This window comes from Equus quagga, chromosome 14, assembly GCF_021613505.1.
Source record: "Equus quagga isolate Etosha38 chromosome 14, UCLA_HA_Equagga_1.0, whole genome shotgun sequence".
In the NCBI taxonomy this organism is placed as follows: Eukaryota; Metazoa; Chordata; class Mammalia; order Perissodactyla; family Equidae; genus Equus; species Equus quagga.
The window spans coordinates 92,733,762-92,744,143 of NC_060280.1; the positions used below are offsets into that span (position 1 = coordinate 92,733,762).

Genomic DNA, 10,382 nt, shown 5'->3' on the forward strand with positions numbered 1-10,382 from the left:
CCCTTGAGGACTGTTCAGGGTGGGATCCAGGCTCCCAGCTCTGGATCAGTTCATCTCGTGCAAACGCCCTGAGCCTAGAAGTCACTCCTCTACAGCCCCCTTTCCCTAAGACCCCCAGGTCCTGGAAACCCCCACCTCCCAAATCCAGGAATATGGGGGAAATAGAGTCACAGCCCCCAATTGCCAGAGACCCCTGTCTAGAGAAGACTCAACGAGCCTCATCTCTCACAGATGTCTCAGGTGATATCTGCCAGGCGCCCTGCCCTCCTGTATGTCCATCTTCTCACTTCTTCTCTTGCTTTTTTCTCCTTTCTCCTGTCCTGGGATTCAGTTTCTTCATTTCTTTAACACATGGGGTGTTGTTTTATTTGAGCACCTGTGGTTCTAGGCTGTGAACAGCACAGACAGGATCTCGTGAAAGTTACATTCTAAAGATGGAATAGAATGATTGCAAACAATGAGGATGTCCAAAAAGAATGGAGAATAGGGTGATGTGTGAAGGCTTACCTGCGGTGGGGCCACAGGTAATGGTCACTTAGATTGAGTGACAGTTCACTTGATGAGTCAACCTAGTTAGGCTATGGTGACCAGTCGTGTGGTTGAACACCAGTCTAAATGTTGCTATGAAGGTATTTTTTTTAATATTTGCACCTATAGTCAGTTGACTTTAAAAGCAGATTACCCTTGAGCCATCTCTGATGACATGGCAGTCAAAGTTTGGTGCACTCTACTTCAGTGGTCTGGGTTCAGCTCCTGAGCATGGAACCACAGCACTTGTCTGTCAGGAGTCATGCTGTGGTGGCAGCTCACATAGAAGAACTAGAACTTACGACTACCCACAACTATGTACTTGGGCTTTATAGGGGGACAAAAAGAAGAAAAAGGAAGAAAACTGGCAACAGATGTTATCACAGGGCAAATCTTCCCCTGCAAAAAAAAAAAAAAAAGAATATGTCTGAAACACAAAAAGCAGATTACTTTTGATAATGTGGTTGGGCCTCATCCAATCAGTTGGAGGGCTGAAGAGAAAAAATTAAGTTTCCTGAGGAAGAAAGAATTCAAAATGGTGGTGTAGAAATTCGGCCTGTGTTTCTAGCCTTCAGACTCAAGACTGCAACATCAACCCTTAACTAAATCTCCAGGCTACTGGCTTGTCCTACAGACTTCGGATTTGCCAAGCAGCACAATTGCATGAGCCAATTCCTTAAATATCTATGTGTGTGTCTGTGTCTGTATCACTCTATCTGTCTCTCAATAGATTAGATGGATGGATGGATGGATAGATAGATAGATAGATAGATAGATAGATAGATAGATAGATAGAGATAGACAGATGGATATAGATAGATTGATTAGACAGATGATAAATAAATACATAGGTAGATAGAAAGATATGACAGATGGATGGATGGGTGGGTGGATGGATGGATGGATGGATGGGTGGATGGATGGATGGGTGGATGGATGGATGGTTGGATGGGTGGATGGATGGATGGATGGATGGATGGGTGAATGGATGGGTGGATGGAAGGATGGATGGATGGATGGCTGACTGGATGGATGGGTGGGTGGATGGATGGATGGATGGATGAGTGGATGGCTGACTGGATGGATGGATAGATGGCTGGCTGGATGGATGGATAGATGGAGGGATGGGTGGGTGGATGGATGGGTGGGTGGAGGGATGGGTGGGTGGGTGGATAGATGGATGGATGAATGGATGGGTGGATGGCTGGCTGGCTGGCTGGATGGATGGATGGAGATGTATTATTGGTTCTGTTTCTCTGGTAAACCCTGCTTAATACAGGTGGTCAGGGAAAGCTCCTGTGAGGGGGGTGCTTCTTGAGTCAAGACATAGATGAGAAGCAGGAGCCAGCCATGAGGGATCTGAGACAGACTGTTCCAGGAAGAGGGAACAGTAAGTGCAAAGGCCCCAAGACACCTGGGGCAAAGTGAGCAAGAGCATAGCGGCTTCAAGATAGTGATGACCACTTAGTGTCTATTCTAAGATCAGGGGACAGCAAACTTTTTCTAAAATGGGCCATAGAGTAAATATTTTAGACTTTGAGGGCCAAAAGGTAAAGTCAAGGATATTATGAAAGTACTTATAAAATAAGAGAGGAAATGTCTGCCCTGCAGTGCTCTGTTCTCTTGGGATAGGCCATCTGGGGTGGTGGGCATGCTTTGCTCCAGGCTGCTAGAGACATTCTCTGGATAAAGAGTGACTGATCTGAGGCTTGAAGGTCCAGGCAGCTGGAGGGGGTGAGGGGTGACCCCCAAGGCCAGTTTCTAGCTCTCTGCTCCAGCAATACCCAGACCCCAGTCAACCTCTCTGTCTCAAGGCCCAGCTGTCTCACCTGGGTTAGGTAGCCAGAGGCAAGAGGACATGCTGAGTCGCACCAGCCCCAAGAATGAGAGTCATCCACTCAGTGCCCAGCAGTTCCGAACAGAGGGGACTCCAACGAGTACATGTGGGGCTGTGGATGATGGTGGGGTGTTGGCTGCAGGCCAGGGAGGCAGGCCCTGGGAGCAGAGTGAGGAACAGAGGGCAGAGGAGAACACCCTAGTTGGGTCTTCAAAGCTCACTAAAGTGCTGGCTGCTCCTGCGGCTGTACAGAAATGGGGTGGGGGTGGGGGGGGCAGATTTGTCCCGTGGCCGTAATTTGATAACCCCTATTAGTTCAATGGGAAGCACTGAAAGATTTTAAGCAAGGGAGGGATGAGAGCTGACTTACATGTTTAAAAAGCTGATCCCAGCAATTCTGCTCCTAGGTACATACCCAAAAGAATTGAAACCTGGTACTCAGACAGGTATATATTCATGCATGGTCACAGAAGCACAATTTGCAATGGCCAAAAAGTGGAAACAACTTAAATGTCTACCAACGAATCAATGCATAAGCAAAATGTGGTCCATCCATACAATGGAATATTATTCAGCCGTAAAAAGGGAATGAAGCACTGGCACATGGTGCAATGTGGATGAACCTTGAAAACATACTCAGAGAAAGAGGCCAGACACAAAAGACCACATATCACATGCGTCCATATTTATGAAATATCCAGAACAGGTAAATCCACAGAGCAGGAAAGCAGACTAGTGGTTGGCAGGGGCTGAGGGTATTGGGGAACCAGAAGTGACTGTTTATGGCTATGAAGTCTCCTTTCGGGACATTGAAAATGTTTTGGAATGAGATAGAGTTGCACGACATTGTAATTATACTAAACGCCACCGAGTTGTTCACTTTAAAATGGTTAGTTTTGGTCGAAGCCTGGGTAGGTCAGTTGGTTAGAGCATGGTGCTAAAATGGTTAGTTTTATGTTGTGTGAGTTTAACCTCAATAAAATAAAAATGAATAAACAAGTAAAGAAAAAGATTAAATAAGTAAATAAATAAGACTAAATAAGAAAAATGACTAAATAAATTTTAAAAATGAATGAATCATAAAGAATAAATGAATAAGAGCTCACCCTATCTAGAGGGTAGAGAACGACTTGTAAGGCAGCAAGAGATAGAGCACGACGTCTAGTTGGGAAGCTACTGCAACAGTCCAAGCAAGAAATGATGGGTGCTTTACTGTCTCAGTCTGATCCGGCTGATGCAAGAAGATATCTTAGACTGAGTGCCTTCAACAACAGACATTCATTTCTCACAGTCTGGAGGCTGGAAGTCTCAGATCAAAGTGCCAACACAGTTTGGCTCTGGTGAAGGCTGTCTTCCCGGTTTGCATGTGGCCACCTTCCTGCTGTATCCCCACACGACAGAGAGAAAAAGCATCTCTCCCGTGTCTCATCTGATAAAGGCACTAATCCTATCACTAGGGCCCCACCCTCATGACCTCACCACCTCCCAAAGGCTCCGCCTCCAACCACCCATCATGTTGGGGGATTAGGGCTTCAACATCTGGATTTGGAGGGGGATGCAAACATTCAGTCCATGGCACTTAGCTAGCAGTGTAGCAATGGGCATGGAAACAAGTGGCTGGATTTGAGATCTGATTGGGAGGTTGAAGAGACAGGGCTTGCTGAAGGGTGGGATGCAGGGGAGAAGACAGAAAAGAAGTCCAGGATGACACCCAGGTCTTAGGCTTAGTTAACTGGCTGGGCAGAGGTTCCATCCCATGGCTGTGAGTTCCAATTAAAACTTGCATGCATTCCACACACGTGTGCACACACACATGCACCTGTAAATACATGCATGCACACATATGCTTGCACGTGCATGCACTCACATGCATCACATCACATCCACATGTGCACACATGCAAGCATGCTTGCACCTGCACACACTTCCATGCACACACATGCATGCACATAGCATATACATGTATGCACATGGCATACACATGCACGTGTGCACCACACAAACCACCCTTGTACTTTCCACTGTTCTTATCAACATCTAAAACACTGTATATTATTTTCTTACTTATTCGGCTCATTGTCTTTCTCAACCCGCTAGAATAGGAGCCGCGAAAGACAAAGCGCTCTTGCCTCTCTTGTTCACAGCTGTACCCCTGAACCTAGAATAGTGCCTGGGACACAGGAGATGCTCAATAAATACTTGGAAACTGAGTGAATGAAGCAGCCAGAAGGGATAGCTGGGGCCTCCCCTCTCTGACCCCCACCTGAGTCACATCTTAAGAGGCCTCTGGAAAGAGTGAGAGACCATGTGAGTGAGAGTGAGACAAGGCCAGGCTGGGGGTGGGGGGACAGGAAGAAGAGGAGGACGAGTGGGGAAAGGGGAGGGGCCGAGCCCCAGCTTTAAAGGCAGCTGCGGGACCCACCGGCGCCTGTCTGCAGCGTGCAAAGCCCAAGAGCGTTGGGCAATTGTGGTTTCCTCCCTGCGCAGGACCCAGCCCAGCCCGGGGCATCTCGGGGCCTCATCCGCTCAGGCATGGAGGACACAGTTGTGCGGCCCTCAGTGTTCGTGGTGGACGGACAGACGGACATCCCATTCACGAGGCTGGGGCGCACCCGCCGGAGACAGCCCTGCAGTGCTGGCCAGCTGGGCCTGGGCTTCTTGTTGCTGCTGCTGGCGGCGGGGCTGGCGGTCCAGGGCTGGTTCCTGCTGCAGCTGTACTGGCGTCTGGAGGATATGGTCACCCCTCTGCCGGTGAGTGGGGCCTGGGGTCATGTGGCGGGGGTGGAGGGGGTCTCCTGTGTCACTGTGTGTCTCCCTGCGTGTATGTGCAGGACAGGGGTTGCACTAAAAGCAGCCGAGAGCAAGTTAATCCACCTCTCTGAACCTCAGTCTGCTCATCTGTAAAATGGGCATGATAATAAGAGTACCCATCTGCTAGGGAATAAAACAATATTGCATGTGTGGTGCCAGGCGGTGGCTGGCCCGCAAGCATTCAACCAATCAGAACCAATATTCTTTTCTCTTTTTTTAATTGAGATATAATTGACATATTACATTGTGTAAGTTTGAAGTGTACAACATATTGATCAGGTACATTTATATTGCCATTATATTGATACATTTATACTTGATACACTATATGATCGCCATTGTACCGTCAGCTAACACCTTCATGGCGTCGACACAATTATCATATCTTCTAGTAGTGGGAACAAGTAAAATCTAGTCTCTTAGCAAATTTAATGTTTAGAATACAGTTTCATCATCTGTAACCCCCAGAATGGACATTCTGATATTGCTAATTATTATTAGCCACATCCCTCTGCCACACTTGGGACTGTCACTAATCGACTTTGTCCAATTCGGGCAGAATCTCCCTCTGCTTCACTTTTCAGTTGGCTGTGGATGTGTCCGTCTGTCTGTCTGCCACACCTGTGGGTCTGTGTGCCCCACACCATGACCATGTGGTCTTGGTCTTTTGTGTCTCATGTTTTCAGGTCATTTCTCCTTGTGAATGGATCTGACGGCCACACGTGTGTGTCCACATGCCCACATGGACCTGTGCTGCTCTCCTGCATACATGCGCCCACACATCCATGTACTCACCTGTCCGTGGCCCATGTGTCGACGTTTCTGGGTCTCTGCATTTGCAGACCTACATAGATCCATAAACCACGTGTCCACGTAACTGTGCCCATGTGTATCTTGTCAGCCTGTCACGCAAGTGTCCAAGTCTGTGTCCGGTGTCACGCATCCATATCCATAGGTTGGCACTTACATCCACGTGTACAGTCATACGGATGTCCATGTAGTTAATAAACCCTTATACATCTTACTATGTACCAAGCATAGTAATACACTTTTTACACATAAATTCACTGAATCCTAAGCAGATACTATTCATATGTCCATTTACAGAGGGAAAACTGAGGCACGGAGTGGTTACAAGGCTGCTGTGGGGGGGTGGGGGGCGGAGGAGGGTGTGCACATGGCCCTAGGTACATGTCTGAGGGTGGCATCTGAGCCTGTGGTCAGCATGGGTCTCTCAGGCATGAGTCTGAGCCGTGAGAGGCGTGGGCCCCACAGGTCCTCACCACAAGCTCCTCTTCATTTTTCAGGACAGAGATGCAGGATCCTGGGAGGAGCTGATGCAAGGTGAGTCAGAGTCCTGGTCCACAGGGAGTGGATAGGAACATTCCCACACTGCCCCCACCCCCTCAGCCCATTGCCCAATGCCATTTGCACAACTAGCCCAAGCCCCACCAGTGCTCCTCCCCGAAGCCTGAGAAGCAGAAGTTTGGGTCACTCCGGAAAGGGTGGGGTTGACACCAGAAGATGGACTGGGTGACCCCTCGGGAGGCTGTCCCTTACTCTCCACTGCCTTCATATCTTATCTAACCTCTGACCCTCTCTTCCCAGAGCGGAGGTTCCACCAGGCGAACCCAGCAGCACACCTCACAGGTGAGGGGGACCCCAGGGTCCTGGTATGGGGGGGGGTCAGTGTGTCCTGAGGAGACAAGACAGATGCCCCAACATGTCAGAGTATCCATCCATTCACTCGATACTTATTCTCAGAGTCACTCAGAGCGCAGGCACTGCCCAGATCCGTATATTTCTAATTTTATTTACTGAATAAACCTTTCTATGGTGCTTACTATTCTTTGTACATATTGATTCATTAAATCCTTAGCAGGTACTATTCATAGCTCTGCCTTACAGAGAGGGAAACTGAGGTACACAGAGGTCATAAGGCTGTTGGACCAGGGCGTGTCCTGCCTCCAGTCCTTAGTTCTGCCACTTACAAGTTTTGATGCTTTTGGCAAGTCCCTTAATTGCTCTGTGCCTCCGTTTCCCCACCTTCGAGAAGGAGACAAAATGAATTAAGATGTGTAATAAGCAAGCGACTTGTGGCTCACTTTCCAAACCTGCAAAGTGAGGATAAAGTGAATTAATACACATAAAGCTCAGAGAGGGCAGGACTCAGAGAGGGGTGGCGACTGGCCTAATGGCACACAGCAAGCATGGGACACGAGCTGATCAGTCGCCTTTGTCTCCCTCCCCAGGTGCCAACTCCAGCTTGACGGGCAGCGGGGGCCCGCTACTGTGGGAGACGAAGCTGGGCCTGGCCTTCCTGAGGGGCCTCGCCTACCAGGACGGTGCCCTCGTGATTGTCCACGCCGGCTACTATTACATATACTCCAAGGTGCAGCTGGGCGGTGTGGGTTGCCCACAGGGGCTCACCGGTGGCCTGCCCATCACCCATGGCCTCTACAAGCGCACGCCCCGCTACCCCGAGGAGCTGGAGCTGCTGGTCAGCCGGAGGTCACCCTGTGGACGAGCAACCAATTCTCGCGTCTGGTGGGACAGCAGCTTCCTGGGCGGAGTGGTACATCTGGAAGCCGGGGAGGAGGTGGTGGTCCGCGTGCCAGATGAGCGCCTGGTCCGACTGCGGGATGGCACCCGGTCCTACTTCGGGGCTTTCATGGTGTGAAGGACGGAGTGATGGTGGATGGAACGGGGGTCTGACAGGCAGAGACCTCAGAGGGTGCCTCAGGAGACAGAAAACCCAGAAAGCAGAGATTTGGAGAGTGCTCTCGGGAACCCAAAACTTGGCTGGTGGAGAGCACAGGGGGCACCACCAGGGGTCAAGAACCCAGACACCCCGAGGGGTTGAAGACCCAGCAGGCACCTTAGAGGACCAAATTAAACTGCAGACCCCACCACGGACAACACTGCAGACAAAGACCTGGAGACTGGGTCTGTAAGCCCCCAAACAGGGTGTAGAACTGATCTGCCTGATATTCAGGAAGAAAGGGTGAGGGGTGGGTATTTATACTTTTAATTCAGAAGAAAGTGAGACTTGGGGGTCCAGGGACTTGTCTGAGAACGGAAAAACTTATCACCCTCTCCACTCTCACAAGTGTGGGAGGGAGGAGATTTATCATCAGGACTCATCCATGTGGAGAGCCCAGCCCAGCCCAGCCCCACCCACGGTCACAGTCACGTACTCAAGTCCCACCCACGGGCTTGTGGCCACACCTCAGCCTGGCCACAAAAAGTTACACTCAGAGACACAGGCACAGGGATGTGCTGGTAAATGTTTACCAAACAGCTCTGCATAGGAGAGAGGTTTCACAGTGTTTGCTGATTTCCCTGGTGTAAATACTCCCACTGTGGCTGGTTTCTGGCTACAATGTATCATCCACCAGCTGGCTGTAGCCCAGCACCGCTAAACACTCACATCCCACTAGGGCCCAATGGCGGTTTCAGCACCCAGGCCAGAGCCTGGTACACAGCAGGCGCTTGGAAAATGTTTGCAGAAAGAAGTAGAGAGAGACAGAAGAAGGAGGGAGGCGGGGAAGGAAGGGAGAAAGAAGAAAGAAAGAAAAAAAAAGGAAGAAAATACATTTATACCTACAGCATCACAGAGAATCGTTCAGCTGCACAATCTCAGACACTCTTTCATATGCACAGATTCATACAAAGCATCCGATTCTCTTGCAAACACACATGAGTCATAGACAGCACACAAGCAGTCATAAGCATTGCATGACAACCACCCATGGCACAAGTCATCATCACAAACTCAGTCACCCACACTGTGTCACCCTCGTGTGACACACGGGTTTCGATGCTCATCACATCGGACTTCCACATGCCGCATCACGGTCAGACCCATCTCACATGTACATGGCATCACAATGACACACACATACACACATACACAGCCTGAGGTTCCTCCCAGCCAAGACGAGCACATCTTGGGGTGAGGACCAGACTTTGTCCACAGCCCTGGGCCCCTTGACCACTAGTCTTGGAAATAAATGGCAAATGTTGCACCGGGATCCGTCTGGTTCTTCGGGGAAGGGTGGTTTGCAGAGGTGGATGGATGGATGGAATGACCCACGGAGGTCACTCTACAAATGAGAAGCCCAAACCCAGCTGGCACAGCTCTATGCAAGAAGCTTGGGGAGACATCAGAGACCTCATACCCGGGGTCTGCCTTCCCCTTAAATCTGAATTCCTGAGCAAGTGGAAGCTACATCCTGCCAGGCACCCTTTACATACAAATCAGGTGGTCTATGCAAACGAGCATATGACCCGGTATGGCTGGAGGAACATTTCACCTCCCAGGACCCTAGAACAAGGGCTCAGACCCCAGAGGTGAATGAGTTATTATTGTTGTTGTTGATAATATTGTTGTCATTGTTGCCCGGTACAGGGTGAAAGGAAATAGGCTTTGCAATCAGATGGTCCTGGGTTGCAACTCCACTCTGGCACTTCCCGGCTGTGTGAACTGAAGCAAGTCCCATCACCTCTCAGTGCCTCAGTTTCCTCCTCTAAAAGGGGAGGTAACAACAGTCCTTGCCTCCTAGGTTTGTTGTGAAGGTTAAACCCAGATCAGGCGTAGAAAAAAACCGTTTGGTATGGTACCTGGTACACCATAGGAGCTCTGTAATTGTGCAAGTGCCGTTAAGTGATTTAGAAATAATAAGAGCATTTGTCAGGCACTTTCTCTATGACTACCATCTCGTGTGAGTCACATCTTTGTATACATACGTGGGCAGAAGCTGTTGTTGCCCCCATGTTCCAGATGTAGAGACTGAGGCAGGAGTGCCACCCCCAGCCACCCCCACCGAGGACCCACGGATTCATGCCTCTCTGCCCTTGCTGGGCTGGTGGGAAGTGGGACGGCCCCAAATGCTCAGCCCAGCCCCCGCTGGAGTTTCCTTTCCTCTCATCACAGTCTTTTTGTTTCCGTGGCTTTGAAGAGAAGACTAAGGTGTGGGGACGGTATATTTATCAAAGCCACCAGCAGCCACCAGCTTCCGCCTGGGGATGGAACCTCTCACTAAGTTTAGCCTCCAAAGATCATTCCTGGGAGGGGCCTCCCAGCCTTGAGGTGGAGGAGAGAGGGGAGGTTGGAGGGGTCTGGGTAGGAGGGAGATGGAAAGAGAGGGAGGGGAAGGAAAGACAGAAGGGGAAGAAGGAGGAAGGAGGCAGAGAGAACCCTGAA

The 10,382-nt window shown here is 49.9% G+C and overlaps 1 protein-coding gene across 1 annotated transcript; it reads left to right on the top strand.

The window, feature by feature from the left end:
• Window positions 1-4,831: 4,831 nt before the first annotated feature.
• TNFSF14 (TNF superfamily member 14) lies at window positions 4,832-9,197 on the top strand. Its single transcript, XM_046637483.1, has 4 exons — window positions 4,832-5,116; window positions 6,484-6,520; window positions 6,785-6,826; window positions 7,429-9,197. Exons 1-4 carry the CDS (start codon window positions 4,898-4,900, stop codon window positions 7,854-7,856), a joined length of 726 nt encoding a protein of 241 aa, XP_046493439.1. The 5' UTR covers window positions 4,832-4,897; the 3' UTR covers window positions 7,857-9,197.
• The last annotated feature ends 1,185 nt before the right edge of the window (window positions 9,198-10,382 follow it).

Bases quoted from the DNA above. Each gene is read 5' to 3' on its own strand.
- TNFSF14 (XM_046637483.1), top strand. From the start codon at position 4,898: ATGGAGGACACAGTTGTGCGGCCCTCAGTGTTCGTGGTGGACGGACAG. The intron at 6,521-6,784 runs GTGAGTCAGAGT...CTCTCTTCCCAG, and splicing joins CTGGGAGGAGCTGATGCAAG to AGCGGAGGTTCCACCAGGCG. The intron at 6,827-7,428 runs GTGAGGGGGACC...CTCCCTCCCCAG, and splicing joins CCCAGCAGCACACCTCACAG to GTGCCAACTCCAGCTTGACG.